General features: G+C 43.0%; 2 protein-coding genes across 2 annotated transcripts; one reads left to right on the top strand and one right to left on the bottom strand.

The window, feature by feature from the left end:
• Positions 1-9,239: 9,239 nt before the first annotated feature.
• Positions 9,240-14,815, top strand: LOC131889620 (long-chain fatty acid transport protein 1-like). Its single transcript, XM_059238759.1, has 9 exons — positions 9,240-10,219; positions 10,298-10,686; positions 10,915-11,143; positions 11,861-12,071; positions 12,155-12,347; positions 12,419-12,764; positions 12,879-12,969; positions 13,297-13,450; positions 14,011-14,815. Exons 1-9 carry the CDS (start codon positions 10,029-10,031, stop codon positions 14,166-14,168), a joined length of 1,962 nt encoding a protein of 653 aa, XP_059094742.1. The 5' UTR covers positions 9,240-10,028; the 3' UTR covers positions 14,169-14,815.
• Positions 14,722-18,409, bottom strand: LOC131889619 (golgin subfamily A member 1-like). The gene is made up of 7 exons (XM_059238758.1): positions 17,729-18,409; positions 16,702-16,961; positions 16,494-16,631; positions 16,089-16,430; positions 15,467-16,015; positions 15,139-15,390; positions 14,722-15,055 (listed from the first exon to the last, which is right to left on the bottom strand). The coding sequence occupies exons 1-7, from the start codon at positions 18,012-18,014 to the stop codon at positions 14,897-14,899; spliced, it is 1,986 nt and encodes a 661-aa protein (XP_059094741.1). The 5' UTR covers positions 18,015-18,409; the 3' UTR covers positions 14,722-14,896.
• Positions 18,410-19,627: the final 1,218 nt, after the last annotated feature.

Here is a 19,627-nt window from a genome sequence, read left to right as displayed (position 1 = left end):
AGCAAGTTTTCTCCCCTTTTAAAAATTGGAACAACGTGAGCTATCTTTAGTGAAGATGGAAACTTGCCCTGATCCAAGATGCAACGCATCAAGTACGAGAAAACGGGAGCAAGAACCAGCAAGCATCTCATCAGAAACTGAGATGTCACACCATCAGGACCAGGAGCACTTGAAAGCCTCAAGTCCCTGATGGCCTCTAAAGCATCTTGATCTGTAACTATAAGATCATGAAATTGCTCAATTTGACTGAAATCATCAATCTCAACAGATTCGGCATCAGAACATTGAGCTGCTGCTCAACTGTATGTGTGTAACTGGTCATTTTTGATATATCAGAATTTTACCCTGAATTGCGTCCAACTCTTTTTTGGAGCCTAGCTAGGAACCCTGAATTCAGAGACGACAAGTGGCTCCATTTCAAAAATGTGAATAATCAAAAGAACTAAAAAGTTTCCAAATATATTTTGAATTGATGGGCTGCATAAGAAAGAGTATTATCATGACTAGGGCCAGCCGAAACTTGCAGATAAATGTGGCATTTATTGACACCAAATTTGCTCAAAAATTTGCAAATAAACTTTTCAAACCATAGGCATCAACTCGTTTTGGGGGTCTGTAAGGGCTATTTTTGCCTTCCATATCAAACAAAATGTAGATGAAAAGGAAAGTGATATCATAATATCTTCCAGCACCTGTATTAGATGGTGCCCTCCCTAGGAAGCAGGTTCTTGTCTTGTCCATGGTCCTGCCCTAATCAGAAGGGCTCGTGAATAAAATTCTTTTTGGGCGCCAAATAATCGCTAATTTTTTTGGAAAGCACGGAATAACTTTTTTCACATTAAAAAAAATTGTCAAACGCAAACGTATAAGCCTGTTTAAAAGCAAAAAAGACAACGTGATACTAATTTTGCAAAAGTTTGAAGCAATTGTCAAAGGTTCCATTACAATTCACTATTTCAAAATCTTAAGAATCAAAAACCCTAAAAATTGTCTCCCAACTTAGACCCCAAATTGATACCCTAAGCCAAGCAGGTTTCTAGATCAAATTTAGTTCCTCTGGTTGAAAAGACCTCTAAAATGCAAATATTTTTTATATCTGCTCTTTTGTATTGTATTAAGATTCTAGTTGCATTTTCAGGAAAAGCTTGAGTTTTGGCAACAGGACAAGCATTGAATAATGTGATATTATAGAGCAACTACTTCATGGTGACAAACCTAGAAGATTGGGACAATGCAGTATTTAAAGGAGGTGCAGAAGGTCTCTTTTACATAATAATAATAACCTTTATTGCAACTCTTGGTCATGTCATGGTGTAAAAGTAACTATAAAATAAAATCTGATGTATATACATTATACAAAATGGTAAAACAAGAAGAATGTCAAAAAGGTAAAGGCAATAAAATAGTTGACTAGAAAGTGATATCACAATGAGTATGACTAGAATTGGTTCAATGCACATGAAAAAAGGTAAGAGGTGAGTTGCAGATAGTACAAAGACAGGTAGGTAGAGGTAAGTGATGAAAATCTTGGTTATTGCAGTAGAGTGGATGGGCCAGATTGAACAGATCCTTTGTCAACTCCCGTCGCTGATGGCATTTGGCTGGGAGACGGACAAAGGTACGTGACTGCCAATACTCCGAAGGGATGTCGGGCCAAGGACAATAAGGTGTTAGCAAGTCCTTGACCGGGAAGGACAACTTGTGTCCGGACATCACCTCCGGAAAGGTCAGGTTCCCAACACTGTTGGACACTAACCTTGCCAGCCCGATGGTGAGGGGCTCGGTTTCACATAGAAAATGTGTCCATGCATTGTTGGCATATTGGGGCACGCAGAGGTATCGCTTGAGGAACTTGGTGTAGGTGGCATCGGCGGATTTGAGGGCGGATTGGGCGGAGTTGGGAAACCAAAGGTGTAGGCCGTAGAGAAAAATTGGGGTGACGTAGATCCGGAAGAGTTGAAGGACTATTGGGAGGGGAAGATTCTTCATGGGAAGTCTATTGCATATGTATCCGATCCTGGCCCTGGCCTTAGTTATTGTAGATTTGAGGTGATTGGTAAATGAGAGTTGGGTGGAGAAGGTGAAACCGACATAGTTAAAACTATTGACGATTTCAATCGGACTATTGTTAATATGGAAGGAGGTGGGAGGCAGACGACCTTTATGGAAAACCATGGCCTTCGTCTTGATGGTGTTGACTTGAAGGCCGTTCTCTTGGCAATAACCGTGGAGTGCATTGATGGCATTTTGCAATTCCACGGCTGAATTAGCCAAGAGAACCAGGTCGTCTGCATATTGAATATATTGAATAGGAAAATGGTTGATGGTGGGGCCTTGGTGAGTGAGGGCTTCAGGCAGGTCGGATACATAAAGATTGAAAAGAATTGGCGATAGTGGATCCCCCTGCGGAAGGCCAATGGAAGTGAAGTAGCAGGGGGATAGGTCCTCACCAGAACAAATGGAGCATCTGAGTCCCGCATAGATGTTGGACAGCAGGACACAGATTGAACGCGGAACTCCCCACATGTGGAGTTTGAGGAATAACCGCGTTCGGTCCACCCTGTCGAATGCTTTGGAGAAATCCACAAAGCATCCATACACTCTCCTCTTGTTGCTGATGTTGGAATGCACAATTTCATAGAGGAGAGTGGCTGCCGTGGTGGTTGAGCGGCTTCTCCGGAAACCGAATTGGAACTGGGGAAGGATATCCCTATCCTCGGCCAATCCGGAGAAGCGGGCAGCTAATAGGGTGGACATCATCTTCAAGAAGGGGTTCTCCAGGGCGATGGTCCGATGGTTGTTTGGAATGTCCTTGGGCCCCTTCTTATGGATGAAGATGATGGCTGACTCCATCCACGCTGGTGGGAAGAAGGAAGAATGGAGGGCGAGGCTGAAAAGATCTTGAAGGAGTGGCTGGGTTTGGATCCGGAGAAGCAAAAGTTGGAAAGGAGAGACCCCAGATGTTGAGGGGGCTTTGCTCTTCATCTTCTTGAAGGCCACGTCCATCTCGGGTTCCGTGAAGGGCTGCAAAAGGGGATGGTGTTCTTCTGGGCAGCCCTGGACCTCCTCCACTACTGTTTCCGATGTTGATGCAAACAGTTCTTGACAGTGGAGGAGGAATTTGCTCACGGGAATTTCCGAGTTGGTGGCGGGCTTTTTGGCACGTTTGTACAAGCCCGCCATCCGGGACGGGGCCGATGAAGAGAGCAGGTTCTCCACTTCCAACCTTTGGTGGGCTGACTCGGCGCTCCTCAGAGACTTGTGATATGCAATTCTTGACATCGCATATTGCTCCCAAGTCTCCGGTGTTTGGCTCGTTTTGGCACTACGCAGTTTTTGAAGCATTTGACCCCTCAGCTCTCGATGGTAGGTGCTGAACCACGGGGTCTTGAGTCCTCCTCTCCTCCTCGGCACGGAAGAGGACTCTTTAAATGCTTGCGAAATGCCTTGGGCCACTGCAGCTGGATTGCTCACAACCCCGTTGTTGATGGATAGCTGCAGGGCCTCAAGTTGAGCCGCGCACTTCTGCACATTAACCACGCACCTCCCATTTCGAGTCACGCCCAGATGATGGAAATTTCTGGGCATCTTGAAGGTGACTGAAATCGGGAGGTGATCAGACACGGCCAGTGGATGGACGAAACTGGCCGGAGATGGAATATTTTCTGATATGAAAATGTGGTCAAGTACAGAGGCGCCCCGGGAGTAGGTGTGTGTTGGGACTCCCGGGTCGGAGCGCAGAGTGATTCTCCATTGGCTCAGGATCTGGGCGAGCTCGGAGAATTCACTCGAGTCAGGACGGATGTTGAAGTCACCACCAATGATGACTTTCTCCGGATTCTTCACCTTCTGAAGGATGGATGTGAGGTCCGAGACGAGATCATCATAGTCCGTGGTTGGCTGATAGTAAACGCCAATGATGGTAAAGCCTTGGGCATCCACGGCTATGTGATGAGGAGAGGATGAGAGAAGGATGGGCTCAAAGCGTTTGGTAATATAGAGCTCCAACCCACCGCTGGGCCGACCACGCCCAGCGGGCTTCCTGGCATGAACTACGAAGCTCTGTTTGCCAGGAAAGCAACTCTCGTGTTTCTCCTCGGTGACCCACGTCTCAGATAAGAAGGTGAAGGCGTGTCCTCAGATCTTGTTGAGACACCGTCCCGCACCAGCACTCGCAGCATGTTCGCCCGTCCATGACAGTTGAGAAAGCAGGCCTACACCGGTTGATTCCCTCCTCTCCGCTTGCTGATCCGCTGTTGCCGCCGATGCTGGTTCCTCGCGATACGGAGTTGTTCAATCCGATCTAGAGAAGAGAGATCACTTTGGCCATTGAGGGGGGGAAAGGAAGGAAGGGATGATTGGGAAGAGGAAGAGGGTTTGAGGGCTAGAAGCTCACGTCTTGAAAAAGACGTGAGCCGGGAAATATGGGCAGAGGAAGGATTGGAAGAGGAGGTGCACTGAACGGGGCATATCACAGATTCATGGTGGGCCACTGTTTGTGGGCGTAGCCCCACTCACTGGTATCACAGTTAGTACTATTCTATCGACTTAAAACCATTAAAAACAAGATTCTTGTCGGAGGAGTAAAAAACGCACGTCCGCCATTCGAGGCGTCAGCTGACGAATATACAATACATCTTCAAAAATATCCACAAGCTTTTTCTCTAATCAGGTTTTAATGGTGTATTGCAATATTGTAAAGGTTTACCATTTTGAGCCCTCCAAAATATCCAGGCTAGACAAAAACAATGAAGCACATGTTATGAGGTTGATTTGTTCCTTTTTTTATTCCGTCAGTTGCCGCCTTTTGTGTCCATGTGTGAAACCACGTTGGTTTTAACTCAATTTGTGAAGATACCAGATTTGGGCATGAGATGATCCTGAAAACCTCCAACAATTTGATAATCCCAAAATAAATCCTTGTGCAAAAACCCCATCACATTGAATTGAGATAAAAAGAGCTATTTAAGAAAAATGAAAAACAGGCATAAAATTAAAAAAAAGAAAGAGCATTTTATGTTAGAGATTTGAATGAAAATTAGGCATTAATTTTTTCAAAAATTGACCAGGAAAATTATTCAAAAGATCAATTTTTTTTTGCTGATATGGCTCAAAATACACAATGAGTTGCAGAAAAATCTCAAATATTGTTCATAAGCTTGCAAAATTTGCAGAAGCAATTAATTTGCACAAAAATTTTGGACGTGCAAGTTTTTTGCCAAATTTGCTTTATGCAGGATGCAAGTTTTGGCTGGCCCTAATCATGAGAAGCATCTTTAACTATTTTCTTCAAGGACACTACCAAATTTTACTTGAATCAAGTTGATAAATAATTGTAAGATTTAAATAAGATTACATTGGTGAAATACCTCATTAGCTTATTCAGATTAGCATTAACAACCTGGGTCTTTTGAGAAACAAGTTCCTTTTACTTTATGATGTAAATTACAATATGGTTGCGCTCTCTTTCAAGCTTTAGCCCAACTTGAGACTGGCAGCATGCAAAAGATCAGTGTGTCAGCTGCAATTTATTGAGAAATACCACACTAATACAATTCTAATGACAAACAACATTCTTGAACCTGTGGAATGAGTTGGTTAAATCCATGGTTTATCAAATTTGTAATCAATAATTCAAAGCTTTACCCTGTTATGCAATGCTAACGTGTGCGCTCTTTTTACAGTGTGGATGGGAAAAAGTTTTACAGACAAAATCATGTACTGCCTTTTTGAAAATTGCTCTAGCTTCACCAGATTATGTATTTAGGCTCTTCAATGATCTCCTTTTCAGTATGATGAATATTAGTCAAATTGGTTGCTCTTGACCAAAAATATTTGCAGAAAGCACCCACTGTCAGCCTCACCACGGGCACACTTTATACCGTCTCTAGAAATGACTTGCTAACTTTGGCTTCCATTCTTTGAAAGTTGTTGTTCAATAAGTGTTGCAATGTTTTCAATGCAAAGCAAATGCTGTTGGCATTTGGGGCACCAATTTTGAAAGTAAACGGTTCAGCCATGCAATCACTTTTGACAATCCAAATTTTGTAGCACCTTATAAAATCCACCCTGTAGAAGCAACTGACTCCCTGCAGGAAAGGTTTCCAAAAAAGCCCATGTTTGTTGACCATTGATTGGTCAAATTTGATGACGTATACTCAACCTCCCATATCCATACTTTTTTGGAGGCTAGCCACAATTACTGGATTTGGACTGTTCTTAAGCCTTTTTGCTAATTTGCCACACTTTTTACAAAGTCTTCCTAAATTTTGGAATTTTTGTCAGTGTCAGAACACATTCAGATATTGTTAGATTGAAGCAAATTTCCTCAAAGGCTGAAACTAATTTGTCAATGGCTGGATCTATGGATTATTCCTGTTTCAGAATGGCAACCAGGTCTAGTTCTTTGAATCTTTGTGCAATTTGGGGCCAGTGTTCCACTTTGAACTTCAACTAAGCCAGACTGACCTTTTACTCTAGAGCACGCCGGCTTTTAATAGCTTGACCCCTTGGCTTTTGATAGGTTGACCCTATCTCAAGAAGATAATGATCTGACAGATTGTTAGGTGTAATCTAGTCTTTTCTCCCTCTTGTTTCTTCTTCTCTACTTCATAATTTATATTTTTTTTCTCATCAGCCTTCATACATTTAAAAATGTTTCGGGTGGTTGCAAACAATTAACATGGACATCCTGCATCAGATCAGGGTCATTCAAAAAGTTTGGAAACTTATTTGCTCTGGTGAATACACCTACAAGCTGAGAGAAGTTGGCAAGATGGCACACTCCTCCAGCTTTTTGAACAATTGTAATGTCAATTTCGAAATGGGAATGTACCCATCAGGACAATTCTCCCACTCTACAACACTAGCCAGAAAATTAAAACCTCCTCCAAAGAAAATCTTCAGGCAAAGTGTTAACTCTATTTTTAGATGCTCTAGGCATTGATATGCGAGGTTGAGTATCTTTGAGTCATCAAATTTGACTGATCTGATTGGCTGCCAATTGTCAATGAACATGGGCTTTGTTTGGAAACCTTCCCAACCGGGAGTCAGTTGCTTCTAAAAAGAGATCACACATTTGCACAGCACAATAGCGGCTTTGAATGATTTATGAAAAATTAGATCCACTATGGATTAAGCCAACTCTTTCCACAGGGTTAAGGGTGCCTTTTGTCATTAGAATTGTATTAGTGTAGTATTTCTCAATAAAATATAGTTGACAAACTGATCTTTTGCATGCTGTCAGTCAAATTACATTGTAAAGTATATATGGACTTGTTTCTTGATAGATTCAGAAAGCTCACATGTGATCATGTTAATCTGAATAATCTAATGAGATGTTGTAGCAATCTAATCTTATAAAAAAATGGGTTCAGAAAGGATTTAGAAAGCAACAAAATAGCAACAACAATCTAAAATACCATGAAATAAAATGTTCATGAATCAGCTTGTCTTCAAGCAAAATTTGACAGTGTTCTTGAAGAAAATGTTCAATGATCCTTGTCATGATAGAACTCTTTCTTATACAGCGCATTGGTTCAAAATCTGTTTGGAAACTTTTTAATTCTACTGATAGTTTACATTTTTCAAGTGGAGCCACTTGTCAAACCTCGCGCACCTCTGAATCCAGGGTCTCTAACTCTATCCAACTCTTTTCCCATGAATAGGAGAGCCGACAAGAACGAACTTAGTGCACAAGAAGGGGGCTTATACATTGTTACAATAGACGGATCAAGACCTTGAACATGACAAACTAAGACCTCCGCTTCTCCATTCGACATTTGTGCATGACTAATTTGCAGATCATTCCTAACATATAGGCATACACCCCTGTGTGGGAAAATGGGATTACCATGACGTACCCTATCACAACGAATTGAGCTGAAATCAACTATGGTTAGTTCTTCAACTAAGACCCCTTGTCGAAGCCAGGTTTTTGTTATAGAGATAAATGCAATCTCTCTCTCAATGGCTAATTCGTCTGGAATCTTAACCTTTTTTGTCTTTTTTAAAACCAAGTTCATAAGATCTTGGACTATTCTCTGAACATATTTAATGTCAAATGAGCTTATACATTTCGCTAGATTGATATGATCGGTAGCTGTTTAATTCTTTAAAGCATAGTCTTGGCTGGTCTTAGCCAACCTGAGCAAACTCCTCAGGGATAAAAAAGTATTAACCTATATTAACCAAATTAATAAAAAGTCGAAAATTTGAGTTGTAGAGGATCTCGATATTTCGTCAGGACGTATGCCCACCCTTCCTTAACACAGTACGCCTCATGCCGTTTGTTGAAAGCATCATATATAGGCATGTCCCAAAAGCCGGAGGAGGGGGCGTATATTGTTGGATGTGTGCAACATGGTAGCCTCTGACCTGCTTTACTTAGGATATATAAAATATTTTTAAATAATTGAAATTTGTATTGAAATTGCCTAAAAGCTGCAAGTTTCCTTGGTTGCCAAGGGAGAAACGAAAGTTTAGATGCCACTCTGGAGCGTGCGTGAAAAAAGGAACGAGTAACCAGTAATTGTTGAGCTTTCTGGGTCGTTACAATTAAACAATTTTAAAATGTAATGGGATTACGGTCCCTTTTTAAAAAAAAGGCACGATTAACTGTAATTTCGGTATTATTGCCCTAGAAATGAGCCTCGAAAATTATGAAAAGGGCATTCTTTCAAGAGAACCGAGAAATCCTTTCTTCCCCTCCTAAGGGTCGTGTCCTTCTTACTGTGCTCATCATCCAAGTTTTCTGGAAATCCTGGAATCCATGGCCAATTCTCTCTTTTCAAAGTAAATTTAGACGGAAGAGCCCGGGGACTTTAGTGGCATGTGACCACAAGTCCTTGGTCGAACTCGCTCCACGGATTCCTTGGCTGGCCACGATGATATTGTAGGAATTAACCGAACGAACTTCGAAAATTCCATGGGATCATGCGCTAGTGTACGTAGGTAGTCTCAATCATGCATGCGCTTGCTGGAGGCCGCAACTCTGGATGGCCAAGCTGTGGTTCCTTCAAGCGGCGTTGGCCTTTCGGCCCTTGGCTGCCCAGCTTCCTAAGACGCGTGCTCGCGTGCGCCACTGCCGCTGGCTGGCCCGTGCCGCTGAGAGTTATCTGAGGATCGAGGATGGAACGAATGGAACCCGAACAATCGGTCGACTACATTCAGCTGTATCATCATCATCATCTTCTCCTTCTTCGTCTTCATCACTGTGAATCTGTCGTGCAATGCATAATATGATATGGGGAGGGGGAGCAGCGGTGAGTGGTGAGTGGTGAGCGCTTGTGTCCTGCCCTGTTGTGGCAGCAACACTTTTCGATCCCCACGAAGTTAGTTAGTCACTCATTAGTTGTTTGTACTGAATCGCGATTCTTTGCTCGGTCAATGTGTGAAAAAGGGAGTGAGCTCGTCTGTTTGTCAGTGCTTACCGTTTAGTGCTTGTTGCCACCACCAACGAGTAGGATCGAGACACTCGCTCATTTCGGGGGAGGCATTTTCTTCATACTAACGCAACCTAAGTGGCGTCAAATCATTCAGTTGGCATCGGGGTTTGACTCCAGTCGCATCTAGTCAGCCAGCTACCCAACCAACCAACCAACTAACCCACCAACGCGTTGACCACGGGAGGGTGGGCAGGGCACTGTCATTGCCGTTGATCGAGACACGCCTTGAAAGGTCTTCCATGCCGCATCCTCATCTCGTCATTGTTAACCACGTGAGAAATCCGGGAGCGCTGGCGCTTTTCGCCCTCCGTCCGTTCATCCGGAACCCCCAGAAGGCCACCGCCAGTCGGCCCTGATCAAGGGTTGGATGGCATCCAATCGTGTCGAGATTGTCCCCCTTTCTCTCTTTCTTAAAGTGATTGTCTGAGCGCACTTTGTTCTCATCCATTGAAAGACAGACGTCATCATCCACCCATTGGGCGGGTTTGGATTGAGAGAGACTTGATAGCCAAGTTAGGTGGTGTTGTGATAGCCCGTGATAGCCCTTGATAGCCCGTGACAGCCCGAGCTTGATCCTGAGTCATGTCGTTGATTGGACTCGTTGGCAAACGGTGTGCCCTCTGGGGCCTGATCTTGGGCGTGCTCTGGGTTCTGGATGTCCTCCATGTTGTGGGATGGCCAGGACTGCTGTTGGCCGCCATGACAGTCTACCTAATGACCGGAGGCTTGTACACCATGTACTTGTGCTGGCACACTCTACCTCGAGACATGAGGTGAGGCAATCTCGCACGTCTGATCACGTACTTGCTCTCCCCCTCATACTCCATGTTTTGTCCGATTTCAATTTTCAGAGGAGCCTATCGTTATTTGCGCTTGCTGTATCTCGTGTATAGCTATCAGAAACGGAACATGACCGTGCCCAAGGCTTTCAAAGAGCGCGTCCAAGCTCATCCCAACCGAGTTTGTCTCATTCACGAAGACACCCAATGGACGTTTCAAGACATGGAAGACTTCAGTAATCGAGTGGCCCACTATTTTTTACGATTGGGTTATAAACCCGGCGATTGTGTAGCCTTGGTCATGAATAATTGTCCGGAGTACGTCGGGTTATGGTTGGGTTGCGCCAAAATTGGCATGGTACCCGCCCTTATCAATTCCAACCTCTCGGGACAACCGCTCTTACACAGTATTGAAGCGGCCTCGGCCAAAGTTTGCATTTACGGCTCAGACCTCAGTTCAAGTAAGTTGATTGAATATATTGTGGTTATAGGTTCTTCCAGGTATGTGAATAGTAAATTGTCTTCCATTTGTGAATTATTTGACGTATATTCTTCTCCACTTGTTCGAACGTGTGACTCCTCGGAATGCTTTGTTCTCTTGATCAATGGAAACCCGTTTTGATAATGACGAACCTCATCCTTCTCCCCTTGTTGTTTCAATGCATAATTTTTTTCTCTCTTCTTTTCAGACCTGAAAAGTATCGCTCATCTTATCCCCAATGTCGAACTGTGTTCATACGGATCCAAATCGAATATTCGGGATAATGTTACTGCCCTGGACCGTGAATTGGTCAACTCTTCGGTGGACGATGTACCCGATTCGGTCCAGAATTGCTACAATTTCAATGACAAATTGCTCTACATTTACACCTCGGGCACCACGGGCCTCCCAAAAGCGGCCGTGATCAAGCATTCCAGGTAGGATGATATGAACGTGGCACCATATGCAAAACACACACAAAAAGGTAAAACTCGTTTAACCTGATGTTGCGTAAAGTGATGATGTAAAAAAGAGCCCACATCAAAACGGGTTTGGCTGGTGATGTCCAGACATGAACCACTAGATTGTGGACGGGGACGCTAGCGTCTATTAACTATTTGGAAGAGAGTGAATGCCTTTCAAATAGGGCATGAAAGGGTACAGAATGAATGATAAAGCCCTCTTCTGGTAATCAATTACCACAAGAGGATTAGCCCAATTATTCTGTGAAGAATTGTGTGCTGAATTTTAAGTACTTACAATACTTGATAGCCATATTGTTTTATTTACTTTAAGATACTTAACCTTTAATTGCAAAGGCCTGAGACCAGTCTCCTAAGAGGAACTGGATTCCGAAATGCCCATTTATATCATAAGCATAAGCAGGACGGGGGTCCTGATTCCAGTAATTCTCGTTCCCAACTACTCCAGACAAATCCTCTTAAATCCCCATGGCGGTAGCTGTGAATTACCTAGTGAATACTTCTGGTATAACAAGATTCGCCTTCATGACTTGTCTACTAGTACTGCACTTGTTATTTAAGGTCCACTTGCACCACTTCCTACAGAACTTGTCTTTTGTTGTAAAAGCTTTTATTTGTCTCCAATCAGCATAACTTAACTTTAATTATAGCTTTATTTTATATTCTATACAGGTTCTACTTCTACTGCGCTGGGATGTATTACCTGAACGATATGGGTAACATCAAAGGCCATCCCATTTTCTACGACCCCCTGCCTTTATATCATTCTGCCGGAGGCATCGTGGGCATTGGGCTAATGATGGTGTTTGGCTCCACGGTCGTCATTCGTAAAAAGTTTTCTGTCAGAAACTTCTGGAAAGATTGTTGCAAATACAATTGCAATGTAAGGATATGGCCGCATCTTTAATTTCAAAATGTAATTCTGATGGACATGGGAGCTTGATCATGCGCACACATATGTTACAGGGAGCTCAATACATTGGAGAAATCTGTCGCTATTTGCTCTCTGCTCCTGAAACGCCGGAGGAGAAGCAGCATAGCGTGGAAATCATGTTTGGAAACGGACTTCGACCTCAGATCTGGGAACAATTCACCAATAGATTTGGAATTCACAGAATAGGAGAATTCTACGGAGCCACAGAAGGCAACTCTAATGTTTGTAGGTTACATCCCTGTCAAAGGATTGATATAGTTGAATCGAGTCTACATTACTTTTGTATTCTTCCCTAGTAAATATCGACAGCATCCCTGGGGCGGTGGGATTTGTGTCTGTCTTATTTCCATTCGTTTACCCTGTACGACTTATTCGTGTGGATGAGTCTGGCAATGTGCTACGAGATCCTTCGGGACTTTGCGTTCTCTGTCAACCTGGTGAGCCAGGCGAATTCGTGGGTAAAATTGTGAAGAACCACCCGTCTCGTAGTTTCGACGGATACGTCGATCCTGCCGCCACAGAGAAGAAAATTGTTCACAATGTATTGAAACAAGGCGATATGTGGTTTCGGTCTGGTGATCTGCTGAGCATGGACCAATTTGGATGGATGTACTTTGTCGATCGATTAGGCGATACCTTTAGGTTTGTTTTCGGGAATAATCAGTTTAGCTATTACGAGACTCGGACACACATACACACGTGTCGTATCCGATTAAGACCAACACACTCACTATCTTGTTCTTTAATCCTACGTAGATGGCGAGGTGAAAATGTGTCTACGAATGAAGTCGAGGGCGTTTTGAGCAATATATTGGACCAAAAACATACAATCGTTTACGGAGTTGAGGTGAGTCATGCGACGATTCATTCAGTTTCGTCTTGCTATTGCATGTTCTTTGAGTCATTCATTTGTTCTGCGCGGATGGCTCCGATGTTTGCTGAAGTTCTTATCTGCAATACTTACAAGCCACTTTCTCAATAAAAGCATTTAGAAACGGGACGTTTCTATATGTGATTGAATTTTGAGCTGGGCTAAATTTAGTCAAATGACGCAAGTCCGAGCGAGAAGTTTCTGAATGATCCCTTTGGCTCGTTCTCCATGAACTCAATGAATGCATGCCTTTAACGAATTATTTGCTAAATATTTAATGAGCATGTTTTTTCTTGCTTTTAGGTTCCTGGGGTTGAGGGTCGTGCAGGTATGGCTGCCGTTGAAGAACCTTCAGGGCAGCTGAATATTGCCGAGTTCTTGGTTGGTATAAAGCAGAATCTACCGCCCTATGCCATGCCAATGTTTGTGAGGCTAGTCAAACAATTAGATATCACAGGTACGAAAAGCCGTCTCTCTGAAAGCGAGAAAGTCGACTGATACCTTAAAGTGAATCACGACTCTAACATGGTATCTGACCAAACCAATCCGCCGGACGCGTTGCACTTGTTTCAACCAAGAACAGCAATCACCGTAAACCGATATTGATATTGAAAGGAAAGTTCTAGTGCTAGGGTGAGTCTGGCAAAAGTCGGACTAGTACGAATCCTTTGATTTTTTGACTTTTTGCTGAGTTCGGACTCGAGTGTTTTACCACAGTCAGTTCTAGCAAAAATACTCGTCTTGCAAAAATCTAAGAAAAAATGAATTGACGAGTCCGGACTAGAGTCATTTTTAAAACCTCGAGTCCGGCCAATTTCTCCAAAATTGAGTTGAAGACTCGAATGCACTCGGAAAGCCCCAGCACTAGAAAGTTCTGGCCTGTGTGTACGTGTGGGGGGGGATGAAAGATTGGGAAAGTTCGTTGTCCGATGGCAATTAAATTTGCTACTTTCCAGTGAGGGTTGATAATTTATTAATGAATCTCCTAACCGACTCATGGCTTGCTTTCTATTTCAGGGACCTTTAAAATCAGGAAAATGTCACTTCAAAGAGAAGGCTACAATCCAAATTTGATATCGGATCCTTTGTTCTTCTATGACAATGAAAAGTCTACCTATCGATCTCTTGATGCTTGCTTGTACTCTGATATAATTCAAATGAAATTTAGGCTGTGACATCGTTCTAGTTTGTGAACAGACCCGCCCCATGATTTTTCTTTCCCCACCCCCTCCATTATATGACGCGAAGAAAAGTCACAATCGAATCGTGTTAAGTATCACACTCTTCTCCTCAACCCTTCAATTTGCGCTGCAGTTAAAAGCTTGCTTAGGTACTCACTTCGACATCAAGCGCCTGGAGATGGCAAAACTAACCAGTACTCGTCCACTTCGAACTAATCTCTTTTGAGTCAACTCGCTTTGTCCCATTTTATACCCACCCTAAGTGAATACTGAACTGTACATGTTCCAGAAATATATCCACAATAAAAAAACACCCTATCAGGGCATTCCTTTGGAAACTGACTGTAATATGTTGATTGATTCAAGGTTTTGTAATGTAGGCTTAAAAATGTACTAGAACTGGAAATTACCATTTTGGCATCGGGAAGCCGAAGCAACTTGTTTCAGGAGGCATTTGAGAACCACGGGACTGTGTGATACGATGTGTTGATGTAGAATGATTATCTTGAAACATTCAATCAAAACTTTTTCTCTTCGTACTCGCACGTTCTTGATAAGTCATTTCGAATGTATTTGTTAAAGACTAATAGTGGTTCCAGGAACTGGGAAAAAAATAAAGAAATAAAACATGGGGCCGTCTGTAGTCGAAGTAAAAATGGAAATCTAATGACAGTGCAATCAAGGGTGGATAGTGGTGGTGACCAAGACAAATTGCGGGAGTTTCACGTGGTTGAATTGATGGACAAAGAGAACTGTCCAGATCCAGATTTTGGTTTTGCCCCAAACCAAGACATTTTCCACTCTAAATGCTCTTGAAGCAACCGTTCTTCATCTGACGAGAAATGCAAAAGAGCCGCCAAAGCTCGAGTCAAGTGTTTAGCCTAAAAAACGAGAAAAAATGAGTGACTCGAATACCTGCACTCACCTTCAGTGCTATGCTTGCATTTCGTTGTGAAGCACTCACCTCGTATTCACGAGAGGTAAAGAACTTGAAGATGACGTGTTTTAAATATCTCAAATTCACATCAGTCATTGAAACCATATCTTCAGGTTGGTCTTGACTGACACCGCTAAACCCAAGTGAAGGTGACCGCCTCACTGGTGATTGGCGAGAGGAAGATGACGAGCTTTCTGAAGGAGCCGCTGCTACCGTTCTCATTTCCTTTTGGAACGTCTTTTTCATATCCGCCATTTTCTGTTGGTGAACTTTGATGATCTGTAGCCAAGCATGAAACAGTCAGTTATTAACTATTACCATGCAATAAATCAATGCTCATCAATTTTTAGCTTACGTTCTTCTTGTCATTGATTTCGTCCTCAGCAAGCTGAAGACTTTTTTCAAGGTTAAGGACCCTTTCCGATTGATTCACTTTGTCGGCAAAGGTCGCGTCTCTATCGTTGATTTCGTTCTGGAGATCAATTACCAGTTGGTTGAGATTCTCAATTTCAACTTTCAAACGATCACACGAGCTTTTAAGAGAATCTCTTTCTTCTGACACGGCCTCAAAATCGGTCACTAATTGGTGATAATTCGAGCTAAGCACATCCAGCTCTAGTTTTAAAGCCGTCCGTTCCTGCGTACTTGATTCCGAAATCTGCCTCACTTGAGTCATTTCGTTTTGTTTGGCTTCGAAATCTCTAGTCAACTCGCAACATCGAACTTCCATGGTTTTTAGAGCTTGCTCCTTGGTGTCCAATAAGCTTTGGGCCTCATTCAAGGCTTGCGTGTTATGATTTCGAGTGGTTTGAAGAACCTGATTTTCGGCTTCCAGGGCATGGATTCGAACTGTTTTGGTATGGATCTCGGCATCAGCTTGCGATTTGGCTTGTTCCAGTTTGGCCTGAAACGAAATATCCTTAATGCGAGCGAACAATCTAACAAAAGTGCGGACTTCACGGGTGATTTCTAATTACCAACTCATCGCGGAAGGTCTCCTTCTTGGCCTTGAGCTCTTTATCACGTCGGTCTAAGGCCACTTCGAGCGTTTCTTTTTCGGTGACAAGCCTCGCCACGTCGAGTTTGGTTTTCTCCCTCTCAGATCCCAAATGGGCTTGGTTTTCGTGATTGGTGATCTCTAAATCCAACAATGAGTTCTTAACACGGTCTCTTTCAATTATCACGGAAGCCACTTCATCAGATTTAGCGGTTAGGGCCGCTCGGAGCTCGGTCACCTGACCCTCCAACTGGGCAGTAGTATTGATTTGAACCTGGCACTTAGTTTCGGCTTCAGCCAGAGATTGCTCCAAGGCATCACGCTATATCAAAACATCATCAAAATGACACGTCGAAAAATATTCATTTTCACCTCTGCCACTGACCTCTTGAGATATGGCCAAGAGCCGTTCGTCTTGGCCTAAATCCTGTTGCTGGACTCGCTCGGTCAATCGGGCCAGCTTGGCCTCATACATTTCGGTCAGCTCTGTCCGTATTTTATCGGTTTCTCGGGCCAAGTCCAACTGAAAAGGAGATTTATGCTGTTGCTCAATGGGAATCTCATACAAGTCAAGGGCCACAGCCAGTAGTAACCTGAGCGCGTTCATCCCGAGTCTGGAGTTGGTGCTGATGGTCTACCATCAATTGCTGGTAGTCATAAGAATCGGTGATAGATGCCGGGGTGGCGGAGGCTTCTTTCACCAGGACCTCGAGTCTCTTGCGTTCCTGAGTCTCTTTGTCCAAAGCAGTCTCAGCGCTCAAGAGCATATGCTTGACCTTGGCCAGCTCTTGGGATTGAAAGCCTTCGAGTTGCTCCAAATTATCTCGATATTCCTGGAGTTGCCTCTGACATTCTGCAATTCAACGTGCTCATAATATGAAAATGGTGACGGGACTACTAGACTCAGACTACCCGACCCCAGACAGCTCGACCTGGACAACCCGACCCAGTGGACAACTCGACCCAGTGCAGTACTCAACCCAATGGACAACTCAACCTAATGGACAACTTGACCCAGTACAATAATTAAAGACAACATATTGACCCAAAAAATATTGATTATGGCACAAAACTGAAGGCTGAGGAGTTAAAATTAAATTTGCTTACAAAGCTAAAGATGTTCGCATCAGAAAGGCAAAGAATGAAAAATCAAGTTTGAGTAAAACATTATCAAACTTGATTGTCAAACCTTAATTGATGTAAACAAAACTTGCCTATAAAGAATCAAATGATGAATTGTGTAACACCTTTCAAATTTTGACATGTTTTTATATCAAAATTTCAATTTTGTTCAATAAGTATGTACTGTTTGTAAGCCAACAAATTGGGCTTAATTTCTGTACTGGGTTAAGTTGTCCACTGGGTCGAGTTGTCCTGGAACCTATGAAGATAGACTCGAGTCCGGACTCGTCAAGAAAAAATGACTCATAGTTCGGGGGACATTTCGCAGGACCAGCCTTTCTGCAAGATCTGACCGAAGTAAAAGAAAAGGTACGAGTAAAAGTCTTTTGCCGGGCTCGAGTCCAAAAATCAAAGGACTCGCCCCTCATTAATAGGCGTCATTCGGTGGCCACCCCATGCCTGCCTCCTCCTCCCGCTTCCGGGCTCGTGCGTTTGTACCTTCATAGTCCTTGATCTGCTCATTGGCCATTTCGTTGTCCTTGATGAGGAGTTGGGCGTACTCCTCGAGCTCTTTGATGCGCTCCTTGCGTCTCTCGAGACGCTTCACGTACACGAAGTAGTTCTTGTTGATGTGCTCCTTGAGTTCGAGGATCTCGCGTTGCAGCACGGCCGGATCGACACTGGTGGGAGCCGCGCTGCCATAGCGATCACGGGTCGATTCATTGTCCGACTCATCCGGGAAGTTGTCGGCCAACTTTTGCTTCAATTTGTGGTACACGTCCATGGTCGTCCGAGCTCACGGGATTCGGTCCGTCTATGTATGAATGGGACACTACAATCCGGCAATTTCGGACTGACTATGAATCCTTTGATCCTTTGGCCTCTGACTCCACCCACCCTAGGGTCCAAAGTCAAGCCCAGGCCTCGCTCTTGGATTAACGATGGATATCAGAATCTTGACTTCCTCACCGACCACGAAGGCTGACTAGGCTGGGCCTGCTCAGCTAGGCCATGGATCAGCTGACGAGAGGAACGTTTGAAAGCTTAATGCCGATCCAATCAATGTCCAATGCATCAATGTCAAATGTCCAACTAGAGGAACGTCATCTAATAAAAAGCCATGGGGTCCGTAAGTTCGCTCAGCCACGCTCGGCTCAGTAAGCAGTAGTCCAGACCAGGGACTCTCTATCACACGAACTTCTAGAACAGTGGACTGTGAACTGCGTATGTATTAGTGATGGGATCAAATCAAATTTCAAGCTCAAGGTTGCCAGAAAACTTGGAAAGTGAAAGCAATGCCTCATGACGCAAAAACTTAAGTTTGAGCAAAAAGCAACCCTGGTTTGACGGAAGAAAAATCAGGGTTACTTTTGGAGGCCAAAATTAAGAAATTATAACCAATTGCTCTGCAGTGACATTTAAGTTCTTTGGGCACTACACAACCCTTCTCTCTGACCAAAGTCAGCTGTACAAAATGAACAAGTCAGAGCAGGTCAATTATTCACAAAAGATTTGTCCAAGGCTAACCAAGAAAGACGACTCTGTATCTGTCACCATCAGAATGAAAAGGAGCAGAGCAACAAACAAAGGACTAGGTGGTTGCATGAAAGGTATTTTTTCCTCCGTAAATTTCTTTCCTTTTTCCTGTTCTTAATGTAGAGCTCAAGTTGTACCAAAGCTGGCCACAAAATAATTGTTTGAACTCTATCATAGAAAAGTTAGGTGAAACTTCATGCTAGATTTGTCACACTTCCAAATTGCTCCTTCTAGCAAGTTTGCAAAAATCTCTTGACAAATCATGAAAAAATAAAGGATTTAATGGAGCAAAACAGAGCTACAAATATGTTTGGGTTGTAAAAATCTTGGTCATGCTATAATTAGAATTGGCATAAGAACTTGTCCAGTACTCTTTAATGGGTTAAATATTGAAAACAGCTTCTCTGTTCTGGTTTGTCTTTTCATGAGTCCACTGACACTCAAAACTGAAGTTTTGAATGCAAGTAATTATCTGGCAATGACTTAGGAACAACAAAATTATCAAATGTCCATTTAACTAGTTCGTTGTTATCATGTTAGTTTAGCAACACTTAACTCATTTGAAAATGGATCAAATATTTGCCAACATATATTCTAAATTTTCAATCAATTAAGCAAACAAACAAGCAGGGAAACAAAACTACAATTAACAAATTGACAGTAATTTGTTCCTCTTCTCGAAAAAGGAACTGTAATTGCATTACATTTTAAAATTGTGAAATTGTAACAACCCAAAATCTACAAGAATTGCTTGTTACTCGTTCCTTCTTCAGCTTCCAGAATGGCCTTTAATTTTTTGTTTATCTCGTGACAGCTGAAGAACCTTAAAACTCAACAGAAATTGCCACTTTTACTATTTCC

This window comes from Tigriopus californicus, chromosome 10, assembly GCF_007210705.1.
Source record: "Tigriopus californicus strain San Diego chromosome 10, Tcal_SD_v2.1, whole genome shotgun sequence".
Lineage (NCBI taxonomy): Eukaryota > Metazoa > Arthropoda > Copepoda > Harpacticoida > Harpacticidae > Tigriopus > Tigriopus californicus.
The sequence above is the reverse complement of the archived record's forward strand: the minus strand, read 5'-3'. Positions and strand labels throughout refer to the sequence as shown.

Coding starts and splice junctions, on each gene's coding strand:
- LOC131889620 (XM_059238759.1), top strand. CDS start 10,029: ATGTCGTTGATTGGACTCGTTGGCAAACGGTGTGCCCTCTGGGGCCTG. Junction 11,144..11,860: donor GCCGTGATCAAGCATTCCAG/GTAGGATGATAT, acceptor TATTCTATACAG/GTTCTACTTCTACTGCGCTG. Junction 12,970..13,296: donor CAATCGTTTACGGAGTTGAG/GTGAGTCATGCG, acceptor TCTTGCTTTTAG/GTTCCTGGGGTTGAGGGTCG.
- LOC131889619 (XM_059238758.1), bottom strand. CDS start 18,014: ATGGACGTGTACCACAAATTGAAGCAAAAGTTGGCCGACAACTTCCCG. Junction 16,962..17,728: donor GCAGATCAAGGACTATGAAG/GTACAAACGCAC, acceptor GTTGAATTGCAG/AATGTCAGAGGCAACTCCAG. Junction 16,632..16,701: donor CTCGGGATGAACGCGCTCAG/GTTACTACTGGC, acceptor TCTCCTTTTCAG/TTGGACTTGGCCCGAGAAAC.